A 27,272-nucleotide genomic window follows, 5' to 3' on the forward strand; every position below is an offset into this window, starting at 1 on the left:
ATTCCAACTCACAGGGTCTCCAAATGCTTCATAAGTAAAATAAATGATATAATTATTATTGTAATAAAAAAAACTGTTCTTGTCTTTACTTGACAATATTGTTAATAATAATAATAATAATAATGTATTGATGGTATAATAAGTGCAATGGGGCAGACAAACTTGCCCAACATCAAATCTTTATTTCCAGCAAATGTTTTAAAGTAACATTTTAACATTCTTAACTGTCAGATAAGTGTACAAAGAGGTGAATCACTGGATAACACAAAAGTCAAATAAATCTACTCACCCGTTGATGATATGATGGAGGCAGAACATTTCAAAATTAGGAGTGTTAGCTTAACGAGAGTGAACATTTTTCAAATGTTTTGTCATACAAGTGTAAAAAGAAGTTAACCACCGTTTAGTAATGCTGACAAGCAATACATTGTGTACTCACCCTTAACTGCGATGAGTTACGACAAGGTGCATGGCGCAGTGATGAACAATCAGAGCGAGGCTGCTGAGAAGTGAGCCTCTTCAGATTAAGACAGCATGTTTAGTTTTATTATTGACGCTTGAGCAACGGGGACAAAGGGTATATTGCTTTGTTACATTGTTCTGTAATGACTTCATAAAATACCCGGCAGAAAAGACAAAGAAGCCTCATCACGCCTCACAGATTTTGTTCAACTTCCAAAGGCACATTTTGCTCAGGCTTGGGCGTGACCACTGTCGGATTCAGAAAAAAAAAAGATGTTTGTGTGCTATGTAATAAAAAGAAGACGAATATTCCTCAGTGCCTCTAAGGACAAAACCATGTCAGCTGTCCAATTTTTTGACAGAATATGAATGGCAGTCATGGGCACTCACAGGAAGGTAAAGATGAAGATTACATGTACAAATCATATTTTGGATAAATCGCCGTGTGGAAATAATTTATGACCTACTTGTCCTTGTTTCCTACATGAACATTGTACAACCGTCACATTTCAAGTAATGGAAGAGCAGTAATATGTAGCATGATTATGAAAACATTGTAATCAATACCAAACCTTTTGGACTGTAAAGCTCAATTCCGGTGAAGTTGTGTAAAATGGGACTGAAATACAATACAATCATTTGCAAATTCTTTTCAACCCATATGCAATTCAATATACATAGACGATATATTTCATGGTCTAACACAAGGGGCGTCAAACTCATTTTTGTCAGGGGCCACATAGGAGTGATAGTTTCTGTCAGAGGGCCGATATGACTGATTTTAAGTGTGTTTGTCGGACAAAAATTGTCCAAAAGAGAGATTGGGAATAATAAAAAAAAAAAAAGCTTTTTTTTTTTTCCACCCAAAAATTTCAAAAGCTGAAGACAACTTTCAAGTTTGGTATTTTAGAAAGAAATTTGAAGTTCAATCAGCTTTCGCGGGCCACATAAAATGATGTGGAGGGTTGGATCTGGCCCCCGGGCCTTGAGTTTGACACCTGTGGGAACATCATGAGTTTTCTGGTAACTATTCACTTGTTTTGAATTTGACAGGTTACATTTCACACATCATCCCAACTTCACTGGAATCGGCGGTTGTACAATAAAGTTGTTTATTTGGCTTTTTTTTTCCTTCTTTCAAACAATAAGTATCAATGTGTAAAATAACTTACAAAAAGTTAGGGATATTTAGTTTTGGGTGAAATTTCAGGTTGAATCTCAAATGAACCCTTTACAGTCAACTTAATATGAGCTTCTCGATTCCTATTTTTGCAGTCCAGCTGATCAAGTTAGTTCTTGGCAAAATTCACAACCAGCATTTTTAAAAACGATACTTTTCATATTTTAAAGTCCATGCATTCGACCACACTACAGTTTCTGATAATCAATTGTTAAAATCGCATCTTGGTCAAAGGAAGTCCGAATGTTAATGGCATTTATTGGCCCGTCTATGGATCAAACACCTGTTGTGAAGTTTGTTGCACAGGAACTTGAAGTTGAATACAAAAGAATCAACACTGAACAGTTGGCTATGCACATTCAAAAGCCAAGAGATCGTCAAATTAAATCCTGTAAAAGTTAGAATGTATTTAGGATAATCATGAAATTTCATCCAAAAGTAGAACACCTTTACCATTTTGCCTTTAGTGCATCTCTATTTGTATGACTTCGGAAAGTCATTCTCACCTGGAAGTTCAAGACCCGTACATTCAACAGCACATGATATTTACACTTGACGCCTCATAATTTTTTCATCCAAAATACACACATTTCATGAAAATGTTATTCTTACAATACATTTCAAAAATGCTTTTAGGAGTCACGCTGTAATTGTGCCTTTCATTGGATTTGTTTTTTACCGCCTTACATGATTGGCCAAGTGTTTGGACTGGCAAGTCATTGCAACGCTTGGCAACCTCTAAATCAACGATTTTTTTTCTTGTGTGCACATGTTTTAGTACTTTCAAACTTTGCAGGTGAAAGCAAATGACACCAAAAATATTTGGTACCTATGTATATGTAAATGAGTATGTAATAATTGGACAGGAGCGGTTTCTAACAACATGGCCGTAACCATACATTTACTTCAAGCGGACAGACAAACAAAGACAAAACGTAAATGTGAAAATCAAATAACAGCACATTTTATGAAGAACTCTGTAACATGAGATTACTTGTATTGCTGAGGGAAGCAAGAGAAATTAACACTATGTTCAGTCAGTAAACATTATTTCAAAGGTTGACAGATATGGGGAATTTGTCTTGGCTTTATGATTATAATCAAAACATGTACATTTGAGTGATTCGTATGAAAAAAAAGCTATGTTAGCATCATGTTTGAACAATGGACCATATGCACGTTAACAATGAGAATTTCCCGCGGAAATCTAAGTTGATGATCTCCACGTGTTTCAAGCTACTGAGATGTTACAGGGGCGGAGCTACGTGGTGGCCAAAAATGGCCACCCCTCATTGCTTTCTGGCCACCACACATCTAAGTGCAAATTTGGACATCTGTGACTTGATTGCTATTTTCACACGGATGTGGTGTTCTAAAACCCCGTGATAGTCTGTCAATAATTATTCCTAGTGATTATATATGTAAAGAATAAGTTTACGTTTTATCTTAATACAAACTTTTAAATAATTTGTCCTCTGTAAAGAATATTTGACTGTTCCAGTTAATTTCAGTCAAATCATTGTATTCACACCATGGAAAGCAAAGAAATGTGAATGAAGTGGGGCGCATGTATGGCCACTCTGCCCACCCTACCAAAAGATTTCTGGGTACGCCTCTAACAATGTAATATGTAATATCGAATAGTTTGGTGGTGGTGCTTTTCAAGGTAGAAATAAAAAAAATGTAACATTTTGTAGACGAAGGGCTAGCCTCTCCAGCAAACTCTGGTGTGGGACGTTTATGCAGGTGGAAAAAGAATTTCACCATCCAATTAAAGTTTGTACAAGTAATTCCTGTATTGTATTGTTGGAGGACAATACTTTGTATTGTCCGCCAATGTGATGATACAAGTAAAAAGCATTGAGCAAATTGTTTTGGAGTAAACAATTTACTTGTTTTGTCGTGCCAATTAACATTGTTGGCATAAATGTCAATAATTTATATCTTAAACTTGTTCCGACTTAAATAATCATTTTAGTCATCCTAAAATATACAAGTTGTGTGTTTTTCTTTCAGTACAGCGAGTACATTCTGACGAGTTTGATGGTGTTGTTGCTATTGCTAGCGTGCAAACGTGGAAGCATTGGGTCCATTTCACCACCTTTTTTGGTACCAAAAGTCTGAATTGATATATGAAAATAAGTGTATGAAGGGATTAAAATTCCAACCATCCGATACGGTTGATGCAAATTGTGCAAATTGTTGCACCCTGACAGAACAAATTGGCAGTGCTGATGTGCTGGATAAATGAAACGATTTTTTAGGGAGTTTAGCCTGTTCTCACAAGAATTTTGTTATTTGTCAAGTGCAAGTGAAGTGGGAGAAGTCACATTTTGTATAATATTTGGGGGAACCCGAATATTTCTTTTCATCCCATAAACATAAAACAGGCAAAATCTAGTGCTCTTCTTACAATAGTGCACAATCTTGTGGGGCATACATAAGTAAAACATAATCTAAATTCTTATGAGAACATTGATGCAGCCCTCCCTGTGCCCACACCCAACAGAGGAAAATATTCCCGCCTCCTTGTTGGCATAATGACAAATGAAAATGATTTAAGTGAAACATAACTATTCAAATGCAGTAACCACTAAGTAATAAATGGAGACATATTAAGAGAACGCTGGTCTAGTGGCACAAGAACGTAAAACCACACAGCTTGCCAAAGCTTCTTTCAAAAGATAATGCTTTCATACTTGCACCTCCATTTCAACTCCACCGCTTCCCTTGTAGTCGTTGGCAGCAGGAGCCAGAGATTTGCTGGGGTTCAGTGGGTATTGCTCAGGTTGCTTGGCCGTGTCGCGGGGCGGGTTTTCTGGACGACAGAGCTGCTTGAGATTCTGTGAAGACGTGCCGCCCAGAAACAAAAGTACACAGGTAGTGTCAGGACAAACAAAAGCAGAGAATCGGATATCACGTGGAGTCGGGCTTCTTCGGAATTACATTACAAATTGGATAAGAACAGATTACCTTGCGCCAACGTATAAATAAAACAACATTCCATAAATCTGCAAAGATGTGTGATTGTTGTGTTGGTAATTCCACAGATTGATAAATCAAAGTGAAGTCATCTCACCCTAACCTTGTAGAATGCCGTTGTTTAGTGTGGGGTTTGAGGAGAGGTGGGGTTTGAGTTTGACGGTTTGTGGGTATTTTGTTAAGAAGTCCTTATTCAACTGGCAGATGGTAAGAAAAGACCTCGGAGCAGAATTGTTACCGCCTATGCATTTCTTATTTAATAATAAATTAATCTTTGATGAGCCTCCTCGAATTTTGCATAATAAATGATTGGTCTTTATCAAAGGACCTGATTAATGCCGTGAATGAGTGTGGAGTTCGAGACGGGAAGAAATTATAGATTGAACACAATGTTTTGTCACACCACTTGCCTGTAGGCATGTTACAAATTCCTAAGCAGCTCTCACCTGCAACTTCTCATGTTTAAAAGTCATTAGCCAAGGGTCTCCGGCTGCCTTTGACAGGCATGGTGCCAATTGCCTGCCAGGATTTGGTCTTTACAGCTACAGTTACAAAATGTTCATAATTTGGTGTTGGATTTTCACCATATTTCCTGCTATGTTTCTTCAGTCTCTCTACATTCATGGCGTGAGATGGAAGCATTACGGTGCATAAGGTGCATTACGGTTTGGCCCAAATTCGGTGGCAGTATGCTCCCTTCTTTGCCACATACTTGTGTTTCCCACGTTCTGTCAAGGCTCTCTCTATTTATGAAACACGACTGCAGGTAGCTTTCCAGTTTATTGAGCACACTCAAGATTCGGCCTCAGCACAGTGGGCACGCACATCTGCTGTAAGATCACTTTAGCTTTCTTACAACTAATTAACTGATCCGTCTTTTTTTCCATTACATGCAATAGAGCCAAAATACCAAAATCCCAGAAGGTATAATGACAACATACAAACGCCACGCAGGAAGGGTGGATCTGAAATCCGAAGCCCGTGCCGACTACTCGCTATTCACACTGGCCTTGCTGAACACAAACACCAGCGTCCAATAAGGTCACGACCGCTAGGGGGCGTATACAGTATGCATGTTATCTTGATTTTTTGGCCTGCATTATACAAACCCTGGCAAAAATGATAGAATCACCAGTTTCTGAGAAAAAAAAATGAAAAAGATCTCAGAGCGTGGCACAAAACTCATTTTAAATGGAAACCTTCAGGCTTTAAGAAACACTAAAAGAAAAAAAAAAGGGTGTTGTAATCAGTAAAAGTTACTTTTTCATACCAAACAGAAGGAAGAAAAATATGGAATGGAAACGACAAAAGAAAACTTAACACACCACTTGTACTTTGTGGCACCACCTCTGGCTTTTGTATACAGCCAGCAATTTCAGAGGCATGGACTTATTGAGTCACAGACATTACTCTTCAATCTGACTCCAACTTTCTCTAATTGCTTTTGCCGGATTAGCTTTGCAGGTTGGAGACTTGTCTTGGACTATTTTCTTCAACTTCCCCCACAGATTTTCAATTGGACTGTGATCTGGACTACTTGGAGGCCATGACATTGACCTGATGTGTCTTCTGTCGAGGAATGTTTTCAAAATATGGGCTCTAAGATAAGATGACAATCATGGAAAAAAAAAAAAAGCATTTCATCACCCCAAACACCCTTTCAATTGATAGGGTAAGAAAATTGCCCAAAATGTCAATATAAATGTGTGCATTTTTTTTTTTTAAGATGTATTGAGAACTGACTCCCTAGTGCCTTTAGCAGGCATGTAGCCACATATCATCAATCTCGTCTCTTACAGTTCAGTCACAAACCTTTACTCCAGTTTGTTCCTATTTGTCCCTCATTTGTTTTGCTGTACATTTCCTGTTTTCCAGATGCTTTGATGGCTTCCTTGGTCTACCAGTATGCTTGCTTCTAACAACCTTCCTGTGCAGTATGGCTGGCGAATCCAGTTGTTGCATGGGGTTTGAATTCCAGATCCACCCTTCCTGCGTTTGCATGCTCTCATTTAGTTTTAATCTATTCTAAAAATGTATAAATGATATAGAATCCAACAAACAACACTAATCTTTAGAATAATCAGTCAATGTAGAATTTACAATCACCATGTTGGATAAAATCCTGCCAGCACAGCAGATTTTGGAACCAGGCAATTAATACTGTCAGCTTTTTCACTCACGTTTTTTAAAAGAATGAAATACAACCAGTCGTATTTTCATTCCATCTCGGAAAGAACTCTTCAAAAAGTATGCAATGCTAATAACGAGTGCATGTTAGAGACGCCAAAAAGAATCAAGTGCATGAAGTTAGAATAATTCAATGGAATTTTTTTGGGTGAACTATTTTTCTAGTAACCCATTTCAGTTCTGGCGCTTTGTTTTGTTTCTGGCGCTGTGCAACAGTGGGACCAGGACAGTGCATGTTCTTGGGTTTAGTAGCCAAGCTGGGCCACAAAAGAACTGGTGGAGCTTTAATCATTCCTGTGTCACTTGCCAAACCAGAGGAGTGTGGGGTCATTTTTGGCCAGCTTGCATGTTGCCAAGGCATCCACTGTGTGCTGCTCATCTCAAGCTAACATTGGCAATGGCAAGCTTGTCATGAGTAAGGATGCATGCTTGTTGAGGCAGTGATTTCCAACGAGTGTGCCACGAATGTGTCATGAGAAAATGATCCAAACTCACTTAACCTGCACCACCCCAAAAAACTATTTCATACTAAAAACATATTTTTGTTCATTAACCTTTGCCAGAGACACGCAGGGACACGTAGAATAATTTAATGCTCAGTTACTAGATGGCAGAAGGTGCAATTACACTGCTTATCTACCTCTTGCCACTTAACCAACAGAAGAGCAGCTTTGTTTCACTAAGATGGCCCAAAGTACAAGGTAAAGTAGTGAGAAGCTTGAAACCAGATGAACATAATTTGATTAGAAAGTACCAAGTACTGTACATCTGTCCCTATTTATTTCGAGGCTCTCTCAACTGTTTGGCCATTATTGGACAAATATGAGGACTTTTAAATTGGATTTCTCATTTGAAATCCAAATTTGAGTTGAAATGCTACCAAATACATACTGTACCTGCCACACCGTGCCTTTCATCTGAGTCACTTTAAAAAGGATCCACAGAGGCACCAGCAAAACGCAGAAGAGTCCCAGGCACCAACCCAAAGCATAGGCCCAGGTTGGATAGACGTAGGTTTTGTTGAATTTGAGAGGTTTGTACCTCACCAAGGAAAAGACGAAGGTACCCTAGCAAGTAACAAAACAAAACAGTTAAAACTTTAACACATTCAGCATGGTTTCAGCATCCCTGCAGTCAGGATTAGTAGGACTTCAGTAGAGTGGCACAGGGCTGGAAAATTTCCTGTAAATTTTTTTAGAAACATTTGGGATGATAAGCAAAGGAAAGGTAAAAATAACGAGTCAGCCTTTGCAAACAGCTTTCCATTGTGATCCATGGAGTAGGTGTTGAAAATTCAGAAAGGTAGAGGCAAGCACTGGAACACTTGGGATCAACGGTCCCGAGCAATAGCGATTATGGTACTGTTTCACATTTAAGTTTTGTAATCGTAGCCCAATAGTGATTGTCCTACAAACCGGAACTTTATCATCCTAGAAAAGGAAGTTTGAAATTTTCAAAATTAAAAAAAAAAAAAAAAAAAAATGTGTGTATGTATATATATATATATATATATATATATATATATATATATATATATATATATATATATATATATATATATATATATATATATATATATATATATATATATATATATTAGTAAAATCACTGTGTAGGGAGTGAACAATAAAAATCTGTCCTCTCGCATCTTGTACCTCTAATGTGATTTTTAAGAAACCACAGTGCCTGAGGAAAATTGGCCAATCAGAGACAGGAGATGAGACTGATTAGGTGTCAATCATTCTCATACACTCACAGGACCAATCCTGTGGCTTTGCGTTTCTACGTTGATACCTATTAAACTTGGTCGAGTAATACTCCATTATAGAGAATTCATCCTCGTAACGTAGCAACAGTGTCTTTTTGCATAGCATGTCTCACGCATGTCGGGATTATTGGATTTAGTCTACATTCATAACTTGCGAGCAGTTACAAAACTTGAAACGTTCCCCTTTAACTACTGTGCTTCAGTGATGAATAGACTTTACGTTTTGAGACTTTATGTTTGACATTTTGGACCCCTTGCCCATACATTTATGGGAATATAATTTTGTGGGATTATTTTCAATCCAACGTTACACAATTTCATGCTGGGCACCAAATTCTTTGCTGGTTAGCCTTTATCGTACATCTGGATTTTCAACAATTACCACAATGTAGCACAAATAGAGTACAACAAGAGTCACGTGATTCTTACCCACTTACAGTTGACAGTACGAATATGTTTCTCAGTGTTCTCTTTGTTCCCTTCATCCTAACCCACCTGGCACTGACACCAGCACCTTTCTCAAATTCCTCACGTCACAATGTTTAAATCCTTAATTTCTTCTCATGCACCTCTTCTTTGTTCCTCTTCTCATGTCATTTCAAGCATGTCATTTCAAGCTTGAGAGAAGAACAACAACAAGATGAAGCTTTGTGAGAAAACTCCAGACACATAGATAACAAGAATTGGATTTGTGAGCGTGACAAGGTGTTTGCCATACATTAATTCTTTCTTGTTTTAAAAGAGAAGACACACACCTCCCACATGATTCCACTCACCAGACAAACAGCAGGGGTAATGTAAAGCCAGCAAATCTTCATTACTGGCCATGGACGATAGCCAATCATCTCTTCAATGTTGTCATAGAGACGATCTGCACCTGTTTATAGGATAGAAAATGAGGTATTTTACCAGAAAAAATTGGAAGACTTTACATTAAAGTACACATATTTAAGGCTTTATAAAATGCTATTTTTAAAGTGAGAGGTGACATCTGCCCGCAAGAAATGAGAAATGTACTAGTTTGCATGTATATTTTTACTAATTGAACTCACCCAATATAACCACAACACAGGAAAAAAAATCTAACATTATACCATACTACAGTAAACAGCCAAAATCTTGAAAAAAACAAACAAAAAAAAAAACATTGCCACACAATGGAGAACTTTGTTATCTTGTTAAAGGCAAACTTTAGAAACAGCTCTAATCTCAGATTTCATTAAGTGTACTCAGCTAAGCGGCAGATGAGTGTGTTTGTGTTATTTTGCATCTAACAAAATAAATTTCAGCTCCAAGACTTAAACCCCTCTTGAGTTTTTAACAAATCCCTGTTAACAAAAGGGCAGGACAAAGTATGAATGAGTGTCAAATAAAGAGCGCTAAGTCCTCCTTGGAATCTAATGGCCCCTCGAGCTTGGATAAGCTTAACCAGGAGTGATGGCAAGAACAAAAGGGGACAAAATATTTGGCAGATGAAGAACGTAAGACCCGCGGGACTGTGATACTTGGACAGAAGCCTACACCAAATTGTCGAGGTCACCATACATTAAATGAATGCGTGCATTAATAAGGTCTTCCCCTTCCAGTCATGAGTTACTAAACCCTTTATTTGAAATGCACTGTCATTGCATTGAAAGCACCGCAAGCAAAATGAGTGAATGTTTGAAAACATTTTCCAAATCAAATGAAGTTGATCAGTTTGAACAATTTAATGGCTCGTTTTTGTGAATGAATTGCTTCAATACGGGACTTTGAATTTCAGTGAAATTGTACGCGAATGAAATATTAACCCTCACTTTTACTCGTACTATGCATTTGATGTAGTTTCATATTTGTACCAAAAATAATTGTAAGCATATATTTTATGACGTTTAAACTAAATCTCATCCAAATCATGAATCTGATTCAATGAGCTGCATTGCTCAATGACCTCCGGTAGAGGGCAGCAGACGCATTCAAATTAAGGTAAATCAAGCTCTCAACTCTATCGCATCACCCCCCGGAGCTCCAAAGTAAATATAAAACAGTAAAGGGCCTTTGGCTAAAGGTTTAGAATATTTAATTCAATCTGAATACAAATACTGATGTGAGTGTGCATTTGTGGGCATCCCCATCAAACCAATCAGCGCCGTTGAACAAAGTCAACCCATTACAGACCATTCCGTGTCGATTAAGACACGTTTAACGAGGTGTTTTGTTGTAAACGTTTAATTTGTTAAGAGAAAAGCATGGATACAGCCAGAAAAATCTTTCAACACCCCTTTTCATAAAACGAAGGGTTCCGAGTTTTCACGCTTTTGTCTCCCTTTTTTTGCGGCAGCATCGGCCCATCTGTTGCTCTGATCAGCTTGTCGCCAATGTAGTTGACAGAACGTTTATACAAGAGCCTGTACTTTTCCGATCCAAACTGACTGGCTGTGGACCTTTTTTTTTGGAGGGGGGCAGCCTAAGCCCAAAAATAACAGCTCACACTAAAACTGCCTGTGCCTCGAGTAAGCAAGCCATAGCCTTTTACATATTATATATTAATGTCATTCCAAAGCAATTAGTTACATTCTAATATTGCTGTATTTGAAATATGGATTTGGCATTCTAAATGTACTGTAGCTCATTGCACCCAATACACATTCAGTGGAATGACCTTAAAATAAATATAAGAAAACCTACATGCTCAAAATGATCCCAAAATAAAAATTTTTGTTCCCATGAACTTGTAAATGATATCTCGATTGCTGGAAATATCAAATAAAAACATTTAATAAAACCAAATGAACTTCATTCATGTTATCCACTGCTTCAATTCATATTATAAATTTAAAGGGTTTAGGAGCATTTTGGGGTCTACATATTACAATGCATTGTAACACATGTTACTGTCATTTGTAGCAAATAAAATATTGCTCGATTTTGTGTGTAATGCCTTACAATACTAAAACTAAAAACTAATTCATTACAGTAATTACATTACTTTTGTATTGCTTTACTCCCAACACTAGCAAGAGCGAACAAATTTGCCTAATCCCTCAGACCAGGGTTTTCAAAGGCAGGCTAGGGGAGAACATACAAACTCCACACTGTAATGCCGGAGCACGCTGGATTTGAACTTGGGTCTCTGAATTGTGAGGCGGATGCTAACCACTCCTTCACCGTGCTGCCCAGGTTGTATTCCAAAAAGGTATATTTAGTACTACTGTAAGCCAATGTAACTTAAAGCACAGTTTGAACATTAACACTTCACTTAGCACTGTGAAAAATAAAACGCAATTTAAAATAGATGACTCACTTGAAATGTTCACACAAAAGTTAAAAACGGTACCTTAATTAATGTTTGAAACCTGACTGTTGGGATGTGCTCAAATAACAAAGAGAGATTTCCAATTCGGTTTTGCAGCCTAAACTGAATTACAGATATCGGCAACATTCATTAATCTCGGACAAACGATGCAAACTTTGCCACTCATTATGTTTATGGGATTTCCTCACTACAGATATCTACAGTGGCACTGATACAGATTATAAAGGATTTTTTACTCCAGTTTGAGATATCTACAACACAATATTGACTAGTCATAACTTATTATCTATCGCTACATCTCAATAACTTTGTCTTATTAAAACTTGAATTAAAATATGTGAAAAGTGACATTTAGTGGGATGAAATAAAGATAACTTTAATTCACATAGATATATCTGTACACATGAATGACAAACCTGACGACATTTGTCCAACGTGAAATGACGCTGCAGATATTTGAAAATGCAGTTGTGTGTATGAAGAATGCAGTTATGGGTATCTGAACTGCTCTTTTTGACATTCCAACACAAAATGATTGATATTTGCTGCACATATCCAGACGGTCAACCTGTTTTTAAACACTGACATGAGTGATTCTTTTGCTAGTCACTAGAGGGACCTGGCATTCAACTAACCATCCATTTTATTAACCGCTTGTCCTCACAAGAGGTCACAGGCTTTTTGGTGCCTATCCCAGCTCTCTCCGAGCAACGGGCGGGGTTCATCCTGAGCTGACTGCCAGCCAATTGCAGGGCACATATAGACAGACGTACAACCATTGATGCTCACAAGCACACCTAAGGGCAATTTGAATTGTCCAATGTACCTACCATGCATATTTTTGGGGAATCTGAAAGGAAAGCCTAACTAGAGAGGCCGCTGCCAGAATCGAACCCACGACCTCCACATGTGAGGCGGACGCGCCAACCAGTCCCCCACCGTATTACCCAACATTGTGTTGGTGCTGCCACAATTTCTGTACAATTGCTTTGATTTGGTTATGTTCTATTATTTGCTTGATTGTGTTAGGATGGTTCTAACTTAATTTGAAGTTTCGATACTGTGAGACCTGTTGGATATGTTTGCATTTCATGAATATCAATTCCCATCCTCCATTGACATCACAGACATCAAAATGTATGACTGACAGCCACAGGCACCTACCATATATCCATCCAATCGCTATGGACTGACACACCGAAAGGAGGAGAAGGTTGTTCCCACTACAGACGTAATGGTCAAAAAGCTGAAGGAAATATAAGCCCCCCTGGAAGAAGACAATGTTGAGTGTACATTTACAGTCATTAAACCCGATCTGCAAACAACACGATAAGGAAAGAGCCGCGCTCTCACCTCAGTGACGAGAAGAAGACCAAGAAAGAAGCAAACGGAGCAGAGACAAAGCAGCAGCAGCTCCCGCCGATAAGCCCTCCGGAAAACAGTCGGGAACATATCTGTCACGGAGGTCATAAGGCACTCCAAGCTCACAAACTACCAAAGGAAAGGCACGTCAACACAAGGCAGAAACCCACCGGAGGTTCCATTAGAACATTTTCAACTGACCTGTGTATCAGCACCCAGCAGGATGACCATGACAAAGAAGCATATGGCCCACAACTGAGGTAGAGGCATCATTGCAACTGCCCTGGGATACGCTATGAAAGCCAGGCCAGGTCCTGTATTTATACACATTAAAGTTACAGTATGTAAGTGCAACCCAAGCAAGAGTTCAGTTATCATAGGAAAAAAAAATAGGATTAGATACATTGTCCATCTTGGTGAAATGATTGAAAATGTCAGCAATTGTTGAAATGCATTTGGCGTTACTATGGTCCAGCGTATGCTCTGTATGAATGAGAAATAATCACGAGTTATACTTGGATTCTTACCGGAAGCAGCCACTTCAGATATTGGCAGTCCTTGTTCGTAAGACATGAATCCCAAAACCGAAAAGATAGCAAAGCCCGCCACAAAGCTTGAGCCGCCATTCACCAAACATAGAACAAATGTGTCCCTAAAGGAAAAAAAAGGGAAATTATTTGTATAGCACATTTCTTGTACAAGACCATTCAAAGTGCTTTCTGTAAAACATAAAACGTGTTGTGGAAAGATAAACAAAATATTAAGACACTGAATTTCCATCTGTTCATTTTTCCATTTATCTTTATCAGGAGCGGAATCAGTTCATGTTTTGTGCCCACCAGACAGCAAACTCAGCTTGTGCAGGAACAGTAAGAGGGAGGGAAAAAAAATGAATAGCAGGTCCCTCCATGTTCAGAGTTATGAACCTTCTTCATACATTTCATATATAGCATAAAGGTCAAGTGTGGATCAACCCAAACATCTTGAACAAATTTCCCAATGCAGGGTTATGAAGGGAACAGAAGCAGTTTAAACCGCATTCTTGAGCAGCTGTATTTTGAAGAGCGTTGACCTTGAACGGTCACATCCGGTCTTTTTATAAACAACACAGAACATAGACCTTCACGCGCTAGGAATAAAAATATTTTTGAAGCACAAAACGCTCAACAGAAAGACATTGGTGGCTCAAGACAGGAAACGAGCTGAGAACTTACTTGTAACAGTTATTATTAAACTCGTTGTAGCTGCCAAGCGCTGTCAAACTTCCCTGACAAATCCCAAACGAGAACAGGACTTGCGCGCCCGCATCCATCCAAACCTGAGCGTCAGAAAATGAAATCTTAGCTATCCTTGATTATACAGTTGAAAAATGATGTGTAAATTCAAAAATCATAGAGGATTTATCCTATGCGGGTGATCGGGCTATCCCGTCATGGTACTTGCTTGATTTAGGTATTTATTAGTTTATTTATTTGTTTTAGGTTGGCACTTTATTACTTACTTGAGGGTCCACCAACCTTGTCGGATCAGGATAGAGGTAGAAAACTAGGCCGTCCATGGCGCCGGGTAAAGTGAGTCCACGAGCCAACAGAACGACCAACATTACATAAGGGAAAGTGGCTGTAAAGTAAACTACCTGTCGACAAGAGACGCGTGAGGGTTAATGCTGGTAAAATACATTTGAATCGCTATATCTAATAAAATAAGGATCAAGGCTAAACTGCGCTCAAGGCAAAACCTTGCGCGGTAATAATCCATTTGTTTGTACAGAGCATAACTAGGCCACAGTTGATTGCAGCACACTGTATGAGGATTACCACTCTGCCTTTGCAGCTATGCCCTTTTTGTCAGCTTTCTGATCTGAATGTAATCACGTGGCTTCTTCTGAAACTCATATGGGTGCATGTGTGTACAAAAATAAAGAGTGTTACCTTTCCAGTGGATCTCACTCCTTTCCAAACACAGAAGTAGCACAGAATCCAAGCCAACAAGAGACACAAGGCCAGCTCCCACCTCAGGCTTCCGATCTCTTCTATCCCCGTGGATATACCCAGAACTCGTCTCCTTGTAACACAGGCATCACAAATCCACAGTCAGACATGTGACATGTCATGTTCTGTACCTTAGGTCCAGACAAATAATCCTTTTTTTTCGAAGGGAATAACGACTGCTTTGTTCGGGACTACAACATGCGAAAGTAGACCTCCGGCCAACCTGTCAACAAAAGTGAAAAATCACACACGTGGATTTGCAGTTATTTGAGTAACAGGTTGTTAATGCCGCTAAATATGGGAACGTTCACATTTCCATCTATTCAAGAAAAATACTGGTTATCATCACTGTCTGCTTACATTTAAATCATCTTTCTACAGGCTTAACAAGCACTACCAGTATTTGTTACTATTTTACCTCTGCTATGACACAACAAGGGTATGGAAACAGAACATTCAAAGGGGGATTCCCACAATGCCCCAAAAGGCGAAAAAAACTTCCCTGTAAGAATCCCTCAGTAAAAATAAAAAGCCTGCCATGATGGGTTTTTTCCAAGACATTATCATGACAGCATTATCATATCAGGGTTTTTTTTCTATATCGAACATTTGTATGCATGAAATAGTGACTGGTGCTGTCACAGGATTTTAAAAAAGAGCGTGAATAATTCAGATCTGTAACTAATTAATCTAAATGTAATTTTAATTTCCTTAACAGGTGCCTTCGGAATCATTTAGCTTGAGTTTGTATTCGAGACGACTCCCAAGTGCTGGCTGCAACCTTCAGTTTCTATCCATCAGAAGGAATGGTGCTGTTTTATTTTGTCAATCACCAAATAATGATATAATAACATTAAAATAACACATCACCAATCCCGTCCATTGCAGACTTGCTTAAATGCAAGAACACCTTGCGTTTGGCAAAGAGCTTTGCTATGGCTCGCTACATTATCATCTATGTTGCTATTGCTAGCTGCTGCTGTAGTCGCAAATGCGCGCTTTGTATTTATGTGGTAGATTAAACTTGAGCTGCTTCTGTGGTTTGGAAACACTTTGTTAGAAAGAGGAATCGAGCCCAGATTTCACACAATGTACGATTGGTGACTAAATTGAGACGAGATCATTACTTCTATTTTTAGATTTTAATTTTGTATTTTTATTGTTACTTGTGAGATCTTTGTAATGGCTCAGCAATTGCTGTTTTCCTATGGATCGATTATTTACTCTTCTAAATGAAACCTCAAATTAATAAATACATTTCATAGGATGCACTTACACTAAGGTGTTTATATAAAAGTATAGTGATTTAAGGCAATTTGGTATCTCTCCATCACCAGATTTCTACATCTCAGAGATCTTGCGTTAGAGATTAAAAAAAAAAAATAGACTTGTTATGCTGGTCTTGCTGTCAAAACTGACACTCAAACTAGTTATAGTGATGGTCATCAATCTCTTTAAGTGCCTATCAGATATACTGAATGTTTGTAGAACCAATAGCGTATAAACAAGCATTGAAATAGTAGAAAAAGAACACAGAATAGGCTAGCTCTTAACCAGTTCGTGGTACACACGCTAGCATCAGCGCTACTTAGCCATTGACCTTCTACATATCTGACTGAAACATTGGCCCAAACAATTTAAATGATTTTCGCACGGCGTTCAGCAAGGTCAAAGGAAAGGTAATAAAGTAGCGCAAATGACCGTTGAATACCAACACGCACATATATGACAATTTAATGAGATTGGAAAAAAAAATCATCATGTGATGGATCAATCAATATACTATAAATAAATATGAATTGATCCTTAAATTTCCAAATAGCCAACAGAGAAAATGTGGTGTAATACCTATTTTTAGTCAGCGTGTATATGGTGAAGGGCAACGTCACGCTCACAAAATGTCAACTGTATCAGAGGCTTCTCAATGACATTTTTGACATTCCATTGTCTTTTTTTTACCTTGTCTCACGTTCCACTCAGTACACGAATACAAGATACTGAAGCGTTGACAGGAAGATGGATGATTCGTTTCTCTAATAACCAGCAGACAACATAGTTTAACTTCAACACAAGAGGGCTGTCTTAAGAAGTTTCAAAAATTTGTTGATTATTAGACAAAATTTTGCTTGTTAAAATGCAGTCCTGCTTCACTTTTATGGGTGCTAACATACATCATTTTTGTAGATACTGCTCTCCCGATGCTGTCACATTAGTCCAAACGACTAATTGGAATGACAGTATCTCACCAGTAGGCCTTTTAGAAATACTCCATATTTGATTGTAGTCTTAAAAGCGGAATTGCTACTATAAAAATTCACCTTTGAGTTTGATTTTTTTTTTTTTGTAATGAGTGACCAACTATTTCACAGTTTTGAGTAATGTACTCATGTGGTGTTAGGTTTTACACAGCAGAAAGTTGACTTGTTATGTTGCAAAGCTCAAACACAACCAAGGTTGCAACACTTTTCCTGACCCTGGATTGCTATTTGCACAAGTGTGTGGTATTTTGGTGTCCAGCACTGAGTGCATAGGTGGGAGGCGAGGTTACATTCGGGAGGGAGGGACATTCTTTTGAAATGAAACAGCCAAAGCAAGGTCCCATATTCTGCTCGACAATAAGCTTCTCCTTGTCTTCATGGTTCTGCATTATGGACACTGATCTCGCAATCAGCTCCTGGCACACTGCACTTGGCTTTGGTCAATATAAGATTGCTCCTCCGACAAAAAGATTTGCCGGTATTAGAGTTATGAGAGGATGCTCATTTTTCAGAGCGAAACAATGCAACACTTGTATTTCCACTACTGCTAGTCTTTCTCCTAGATGTTAAAAAACAATAATGTAATCATTCTGTTTTACTCAGTTGCGTTCAAAATGACAACTGAAAGTTTCTTGAAAATGAACTATCCTGACCTACCATAAATCTTTGTATCAATTGCTCTAACATTGGAAATCTGACTGCGTAGCAACAAGTTAACAAGTCCCCAAGAATGCAGAGTTCCGCAAAGCCAATCCTTCATTTGGTCTTTATATCACCAATGGGGTTTTACTTTTTAATCGATAGATAATAAATTACTTTTTAAATGTTATTCTTAATCAGATGGCAGACTCCCTTTCTGAATATTCTGCATAGTGCGCTCCCGTTTCAGATGTCAGCGTTATCTTAAGCAGGATGTTGTCGACCAAACGGACTATAATGTGTCTCTTGTCAGTTGATGATATTCTGCTCTTACAAAATAGTTGAGGCTAAATCAGAATATTAGCAAGTTGTTCCAAGAATCAACCAAAAAAGACATTTCAAACAGTTGAGATATAACAATCAATTAAAACTAATTTTTTGTTTTCAAAATTGTGGTTCCATAAAAATATTGCACTCTTTTTACCCCATGAACAGCACTTTATAATCTAGTACTGTAAAGGCTGTTTTAAAATACTATTTAAATATGGTTGAGTTGAATACCGTATTTCTCCGAGTGGAAGTAGACCTCGCCCCCTCCACCCCTGTTTTTTTAAACTTCATTTTTTGTCAATTTTACAAAACCATGATTATAAGTCTACCGCCGACTTTAGTGGTTATGTGCAGTAGATCATTGCTGTGTGTTATTAAAATGCCAAAATTACGGTACTTTTAGACGCATTTCTTCATCGTGTATCGAATAATATACTGTTGTGTTTATGGGGGGGGGGGGGGGGGGGGGGCTGAAAGAGAAAAGTCACACCGTCTTTTCTTTTTCATAACACGTCAATGTCCGCCACAGAATAATCTGCGCATAATAATCTTGACAACAAAGAGGCAATTAGTCGACGCTTGACAAAAGAGCATTTTTTGCGATGTTCTTTGCAAATGCTCTAAAATGGATGCATACTATATCGAAATCGAGGTATGTATAATCAGAGTAAAGCCTTGAAATGATATTACTTATTTCACAGATATATGGAAAAAAAATGGTCTGTTTTGAGTTATGCGGTTATAAATTGACCTCCCTAATATGCGGGTTGAAAATGAGGAAAAAAGAAACTAGTTGTACTCGGAAAAATACGGTAACAGTCAAAGTTATTGCCGAGACCTAATTTTACAGGCGGACTCTAATTTTAGACCACTTAGGCTGATCGTTTGCCTCTTTTTAATGGCTACTATTGTAATGACCTGTTCCCAGGTCTGTGTCACCTTTGTACGTTTGGTTGCAAATTTTTATTTTGTCAAGGATCATCATATGATATTCTAGTAGGAGTCCATGTACCGGTAATTTAATCAAGTAATAAAATCTATCAAAATGTAATCAGTAGTAATAGTATTGATTTTGAAAAGTCCCAACCTGATTAAATTACTACGACCTGAATGCAACACACCAAAGATTTTAAAAATTAGATGAAGGCTTCCAGGGAAATTGACCTTTCTATGTGGGGAAAAAAAAAAGAGTTTTGGCAAACACTTTTGCATTATATTGCTCATTAAAAATTGCTGTTAGTTTTTTCTTCCAGTTAAGCTGTTTACCAGTGAAGTCAAAAAATGACAGAATATCATGTGCTGGTGATGACAACACACATATTTCAAAGTATACTTACTCCCAGAATTCTGTTGCAGGGGTTGTTGCATTTGCAGCTGCTGTCCAATTGGATGACGCATTTTTTTTGTCGAATTCAACACAATGTTCTAAGGAAACAATTTGATGACTGTTTGAGCAATACATTAGACACAAAGACAATTTTGTCAAAGTTTGTGTCTACCTGTGTTCCATGTGTTCCTGCAGCTGGCCCACGGAACCTCAGCGCTGAAAGATGAGAAGAGATAGAAGAAAGCCCAGGCCTGGATGACGATGTATGACACGGCAGCATAGGCAATCACTACCTGGGTTGCATAACCGATCCCTGACGAGACAAGATCAGTCAGTATATGGCCGAAAGAAGCGGTTGAATTTCAACTTTAAATGCCACGCTGTTTTCTCTCTTGATGTACCATCTGTTACGCACTTGCCCATGTTAACGGAATGCCACAAGGTTAAAGTTCAGAACCTTTCCTGGCACATGAGAAGGCGCTTTCAGAGAAACAAACCACTTAATACGTCACAGAGGAATAGGGTTTCACTTGGCCTTCAGTCGCATGGACCACTACTTTCTATGGTCACTGAAGTAGTAGATATCAACAAGTTTCATAAAAAGACCCATAGGATGTGACTCTCAAATACATTAGTCCTTAATATGCCCTTCTTCCTGCCTGACACTGTGAGCATTACAGTATGCGTAAAACCGTTAGTGAATTTACGGCTGTGTGACATGTTTCTTTGTCAGTGTGCGCATGTACAAAGTGCTGTTTGGACACTATCCATCATGCACCATCTTGGTGCTGTAAATAACCTCCTAGAATCACATGTCACAAGCTGAAACCAGCGTCCAACAAGTGCACTATTTATGAGGGCGAACATCATCTAAAAACAGGGACCAGCTAGTTTAGTTATTTCCATAATCTTGTCAAGTATTAATAGCCCATTAAAACTTTCATGTGTTCAGTTGGAAGGAATGAACTTGGGCAGTCAGCCACAGATGGAAAAGTCAAAGGAGTGTTGACAGACTTGCACATTGTCGGCTTGTTGAGAATAGAAAAAAAAAAAAAATACTAATGCGCCGTTGCCAAGACCAACAGCCTACTCTTTGCCCACTATTGTTTGATAAGCCACTTCCCATGTGAAATTCAAACAATGGAATTGTTGGTTGAAGTCTTCAGACAAGACAGGATGCCCAATAAATGCATCAGCAAATGCACTCACTATGCCGCAATAAATAACTAAATGATATTGAATAATCAGCTGATTTTGGCCCACTTTTTTTCTATTGTGTTTAAACACATCAACAGCCAAAACACAGATATATTTTGGTGGCATTTGGCTGTGTCGTTTTTGCATCATCCCATTAAACCCCAAAGGTACACAAACAAGCAGCGCTCTCATCCCTAGCACGGGTAATGATTCCTTGGAGAGAAGGACAGAAGCAACTGAACATCTTTTTTTTATGTGTAGCCGTCTCCCCTCGGTGGACTGAACGTTCCACTCCGCTCCACAGCACCCAGCAGAAGCAGCGTTCTGGAGGTGCACTTCAGCCCAATGAGGGACTTTTGTTCAAAGGGGTCAAAAAAGGGTTGCTTTGAATGCCTGCCGTTTTAACAGCAGTGACTTAGTTGTAACCTTTTCTTGCTGCCCTCTGTCTCCTGGCCAACAGCTACATGCTGAGAAGTAAATGCACGAGACTGTCCTTCACCGTCGTTGTCAATTGTTAGCATGTCTTGCACTGACTGAAGCGTTCAATGTGGTGTGATGTTCACAGTTGCCGGCAGTATTATTTTAAAGTAAAAAAAAAACAACCACACTTAACAGAGGCTGATGGTGCTTTTGTAAAGATAATTCGTTTTCCAGTAGCAACGTCATCAAATTTGTGGAGGGATTTAAATGCAGAGGTGAATGAAAGTAAAATAAATACACTAGAATTTAAAAACCAACATCACTTACAGTTATTTGAAACACTTTTTTTGGTATCTGAACAGCTATTATACTGCCCCCACTGGCCAAGTCCCACATGAAAGAAGGTCTTCGAGTATACCTATTAAATGCGGTGCAATATTACTGCTGTTTTCTTTACTAAAAGATTTATTTCTCATTTTTGGTTTTGAACAAATGTCACATCCATTCATTTCAATGGGGAACTTTGAGATGCTGAGTGTTTTGAGTTTTTTGCATCTTTCTCATATGTATACAGTTCTTCCACTCAATCTACTACGTGATATGCTCAGAATGTAAGTCTATTCATTTATTAGTGTTCATTATTCCTGCCCTTATGCACGATTACTGTTACTTTTTCGCGTTTTATTGCCTACTTTATGATTTGCTCGATTATGGAATGTAGTCTGCTCCGGGAAGTGAACAGAATAAAAATGTCAATTACTATGCATGACAATAAAACTTGAGTTATGAGCAGTTACAGTATTATTTTGCACTGTGTTGTATAATGTTTTATACAATAACTAAAGAACATTGAAAATAAAATGTGGCATATCATTATCTTGATATAAAATGGCCTATATCATGACAGAAGTTTTTTTTTTCCATATCACTCAGATAACTGCGATTAAGGGGATTTTGGAAGCTAAAACATGAAACCACTGTTGTTTTCATACAGTGTTAGACAGCCACTCATTTTATGGAACCTAGCTGAGCAATCAAAAACATCCAAAGTGCATGAGCAATGTTTTTAGTCAGCATCACCCCCCTTGTGTTCATCTACGACATTTCGAGAATTTTTTTGTTCTCATATTTTGAGTGTGACTGTTCAGTTACTGCAACTAGCGTGAGGCCAAAGAAAGTTTCATCATGATAAAGAAGACAAGAAACACCATAGAAATAAGGAAAGAAATAATCATATCATACTTCGAAAATGGTGTATTATGCACCTGAACACAATTTACAATTGGAAATATTACTTAAGTTTCAGTTTTGAGCTGACATTTTGGACTGGATTATGAATGAATAATATCACTGTTAAGTATGGTCTAAATACCACACATAGTATAAAGAACTAAATAACGGATACTGTACACACACCAGTGCATTGCAATAAGAACAAAAACTAAACCCTCTGGTACAGCAGCGACCCAAATACATTTTTATTTCATTGCATGTAATACGCGATGAAAATGTACATGAAATTATTAAGGTTACAGTCATACATTAAACTAGCAACGCAACAGCAAGTTCTCCTAGGTTGAATTTTAGGTGGGGACGAATCACTTGTCATTCAAGACTCCCCCATCCTGGTGTCGATTTTCCCAGCAAGCAGGCCAGGGTGTAGAACCATTCACACCACTTCCATATGTTGTAACCGAAATACGCCCGCACTTCTTCTATGTCGTCGTAGGAGAAAAACTAGTCTGCATCTGCGCTGCCTTCCACCATGTTTCCAGTAACGTAGAACTAAAATGTCTGAAGCCATCTTTAGCGCAATGTGTCTTCTTTCTTCTTTTTGCTGTTATTGCAACGTGCACAGGTCGGCCGAAAAAACTACTGTATTACTAAATTGTTATTATTGTAGGATAAACAAGTTGAAAAGGGTTTAAAATGTTGTCAGTATGACTCCATAATCTGATTAAGCCGTTCAAATTTTTCTCCTAACATTAGCACCAGTCTTATATAATAGTGTTTTTATTTATAGTATCTGACTTTATCATCATGTTTTTCCTCATAATTTTATGATCCTATATATTTCCATTCTGTTCATAATGTTCCTTCACACTCAATCATAACTGTGATGTAGGTCAATTATAAAAAGATAGCTCGATGGCCAAAGATCAATCTACTTATCGATTTCAGTTTTGATAAGGGGACAAGGACAAGGAGGGCTGCCCACATTCCTCACCAGGGATGGGATGACATCTCGTGCAATGAGCTCTCAGAGATAAGAACACGAGATTTCTGGTCCTGAAACCTGTGCTATTGAGTTTTCATATGTTGTTTTGTATTTTATTTTTGTTTTGTGGGCATGCTGAAGTCTTCTCCCTGCCCATAGTCAAAGCAATGTGAGCTTTGAATGAATGTGACACTACATGGCGTGTTTCCCATTTGCTTGGGGCAAAGTACTAAAACCACATACTTTCATAGCAGAAACGGAGGTCAGGCCTGGGAGATTTAATAGCTTTGTGGTCATCAAGTAACACACTTCATTGATAAATAAATGGCACATAAAAAGAACAGCAAATAAAATTGAAGAATCACTTCTCATTCCAATGTGTCGTCCAATGGTGACATCAAAATAAATGTGTGAAAAACTTGAAGAAATGAAAAAAAAAAAGTTCTATGTTCACGTTTTATGAAATGAGATTATCTTTGTGAGGTTCATCTATGTAGATTGAATTTAGTTTAGGCAAACAATTGTATGTTATGCTTCCAAAGTTTGACGTGACCTCTGATTTCCTGTGTATGGCCACCACTTTGTATTTCTATTTGCCTTTAGTTTCAACCATTTGCATACGGCCTCCCTGGTGAGGGACTTCAGTTTCAAGTGCCACACGGTACAAGTAAAGTGCTATTGTTGTTTGTAACTGGCGGGATATTTCGGTGCGACATACACATGACTTAAAATTCTCCTTCGACAGAAACAGAGACAGAATGCCTCGCGTGAATTTGTGCAAAAAACAATGGCCCCTGCTGTGTAAGACGAGTTCAACGTATAAATGCATGGAACTTGACACCGACAAGGCTGGAGCGAATTATAGTATTAAAATGCGCAGTGTGAACGGCATCTGGTATGGTCAGTCATGCGGTTTTCTCAGGTTTTGATGTTCATCTGGAAGAAGGGACAGGTGTTGGTTATGCGCGGTCATTTTCTCACACAATGGGGCTCTTTGAGTCGGGAGTCGTTTTTGAAGGGTTCTCAGGTCACTGAACACTTCTAATCCATGAATGGGAGGTTTTTTTCGTTGTTTGGTTTCGCTTTTGTTTTAGCTCCATTCCATCGGCTTTCCCAGTTTAGAAAAGCTCAAGCCCAATTTTTAATTTTTGATTTGATGTGCATTTTATTTGTTTGTTTGTGTGTTTTTTGACCTTTCGACGAGTGAATGTTGATAATGTAACTGGGATCGTTTTAAAAGTTGGATACGGATTATGGATATATTTTTGCACTAGTCTCTGTTTAATTCCCAGCTAAAAGCTATACATTCACTCAAGAAAAGAGGCATAATTTGGGGGATTGCAGAAATGAGCGGGCAGCTATAGGACCGTGTTGAACACCTGCTAAATTATGTAAGTTTGCGTTTAAAAATTCAGCATGTCTGACAATACTAACCTTCAAACAAAGGGCAGAAGTGCCTCCAGCATGTAATGCATCCCTGAGATGTATATTGGCCCATGGCTGTCTCCAGAAGAAACATTGGGATACCGCAGGCCAGGAGAAACAGAACATACGGAACCAGAAATGCCCCTGGGAGGGAAAAACACAAATCTCAGCATATTTTTTCCAAACATTTTTTGATTGTTTGGGTGTTACGCTTGATCTTAACCCAACTTCAGGGCGGTGCTTGACTTGGGCGACCTCCTTATCGTTCAGATCGATATTATGACTAACTGCATCTGTTCAACGCGTTGCAGGAAACAGGAAATGAGAAAGCTCGACGAGAAAAAGCTCACCTCCCCCATTTTTGTAGCACAAGTAGGGAAACCTCCAGAGATTTCCCAAGCCCACCAGGGTCCCTGCCACAGCCAGCAGGAACTCCAACTTGTTTGCCCACTTGCCGCGGTCCAGCAGCTGAGTCTTCTTCGCGAGACTGTTGCCTTGACCGGCCGTTTCACGGCTGCTTCCTTTCAGGAATTCCCTTGGCATATTCGAAAGAAGATTAATTACAAATGGGGTGCAATCTGATCTCAAACATCCGCCTCAGTTCTTAAGGATAAGGATGGTGTGGCAAGGCGAAGAAACCACACATTGCTGTGCTAGTGTGGATCTTTACTCTTCGCGTGCCATCACAAAACTGATACAACACTGTCCAAAACAGCAAAGACAAAGCCAACAGGATCAAAGCATCAAAGTTTCATTACAACATACCTACTGGCTGAGAGACATGGTCCTAGTGCCCACCACAATGGACAAATATTTATATGCAAGACAAAATGACTCAGCTGGCTATTTTTTGGCACCGCTCGGGTCTCTTTGTTAATTTATTGCTTGAACTTGAGCTTGCCCTATTAGCAGTAATGGAAAGTTTCCACCAGCAACAAGTGTTTTTCCCAAAGCCGTGGCAACCGTTACAGCAAAAGCAACATCCTAGATTTAAAAGTCAAACGTGTAGCGGTGCGGAGTTCAGGGAAAGGAGACTGGGTACTTACCCCTCCATCACAAAGCCCCCTCCCCCGAGAGTTGCTTACAGCAACAACAAAGTGATCAGTATTCCTCTCGGATGGATGCACCACAGGCTCTCTATACAAACAAAAAGTCATGAGCGGAGCCAGAGTGAGAATCAAAGCTGCGATGGTTCCTCTCTCTGAGCCACTTCGTTGCCAGACGCTGCGCTCCACACCATGCGGCTGCACTTGAAAAAGTGTTTGGCTCTGACAAAGGTTCAAGGTATACACCACTTCCCTCCTGTATTTTTCCACTGAGACGGGAGCAGCTCGAGTCACTGAGATTAGCACAGTTGCTAACAACTAAACCAAATCAGCTGAGCCGTCTCTGTTATGTCAGTGGCTGTAAACAGGCTGCATTTATCTGCCAACTGGGAATTTGCTGGGTTGAGCCCTAAATTGTGAGAAAAGAAAATAATGGCAATAGCCCGGTCACTATGCAAACATCCTGCATGGCAAATAACACCGCAGATCTTTATCATCGTTTGATGTACGGCACATCCCTTCAGTTCATGGGATTTATTTGAGCGACATTGTCCCTATCGATCAAGATTTTATTTTTCCCAACTTTTCATTCATTAATCATGAACTATGTTATCTTAACGCTCGCAGCCTCCGCGGTCTTTTTATAACCTACTACTTGCTTCCTCTTTTCCGCTTTTATGGTCATGAACTTTTCCCCTCAACTGAGGTGCTTTGTCATTTGTCTTATCTTGCTCTGAACTACCGCTAAACACTTGTATTTAGGTAAGAGTATAATATGCACGTTAATACTCAGAAGTCCTGTACCTTAAATTTGCCAAGTTTAGAAAGTAGCATGTGACATTTAATTACTTTAAGAACAAAAACACATGGGTATATTTAAAATTGTACAGGTGTACTGTAGTTAACTTAAATCAGTGGTTCTTAACTTTTTTTCAGTGATGTATCCCCTGCGAAATCTATTTTTCAGCCAAGTGCTCCTCAAGCAGTGCAAAGCGTTTTTTGGGTAAAAAAATAAAATAATAATACAATCAGTGTCTGTTTTATTCAACTTTAGACCCTTTCAAACTTCATTTGTATTGGTCCACAAAAAACGAATCAACCTTAGAGATGCGTTCATAAAAATAAATCATGAACATGACAGGTAACGAGAGGTGGCATGCCATCACAAAACTCATACAACAAAGT

At 38.7% G+C, this 27,272-nt stretch overlaps 1 protein-coding gene across 2 annotated transcripts; it reads right to left on the reverse strand.

Annotated features, from left to right (window-relative positions):
- Nucleotides 1-162: 162 nt before the first annotated feature.
- LOC148419238 (sodium- and chloride-dependent GABA transporter 2-like) lies at nucleotides 163-26,376 on the reverse strand. 2 transcript variants are annotated; one of them, XM_088422463.1, is made up of 15 exons: nucleotides 26,088-26,110; nucleotides 25,392-25,576; nucleotides 25,051-25,185; nucleotides 19,954-20,094; nucleotides 19,792-19,879; nucleotides 15,168-15,300; nucleotides 14,738-14,872; nucleotides 14,451-14,554; nucleotides 13,764-13,888; nucleotides 13,438-13,550; nucleotides 13,228-13,365; nucleotides 13,039-13,141; nucleotides 9,356-9,456; nucleotides 7,708-7,878; nucleotides 163-4,485 (listed from the first exon to the last, which is right to left on the reverse strand). In XM_088422463.1, exons 1-15 carry the CDS (start codon nucleotides 26,093-26,095, stop codon nucleotides 4,336-4,338), a joined length of 1,830 nt encoding a protein of 609 aa, XP_088278589.1. In that variant the 5' UTR covers nucleotides 26,096-26,110; the 3' UTR covers nucleotides 163-4,335. The 2 variants fall into 2 exon arrangements, 1 of the variants encoding a protein (XP_088278589.1); XR_015866518.1 differs by lacking the exon at nucleotides 163-4,485 and adding an exon at nucleotides 9,075-9,196 and having other exon boundaries at nucleotides 7,739-7,878; nucleotides 26,088-26,376.
- Nucleotides 26,377-27,272: the final 896 nt, after the last annotated feature.

Source organism: Hippichthys cyanospilos, chromosome 9 (assembly GCF_059441005.1).
Source record: "Hippichthys cyanospilos isolate Australia breed blue-spotted pipefish chromosome 9, RoL_Hcya_1.0, whole genome shotgun sequence".
NCBI classification, from domain to species: domain Eukaryota; kingdom Metazoa; phylum Chordata; class Actinopteri; order Syngnathiformes; family Syngnathidae; genus Hippichthys; species Hippichthys cyanospilos.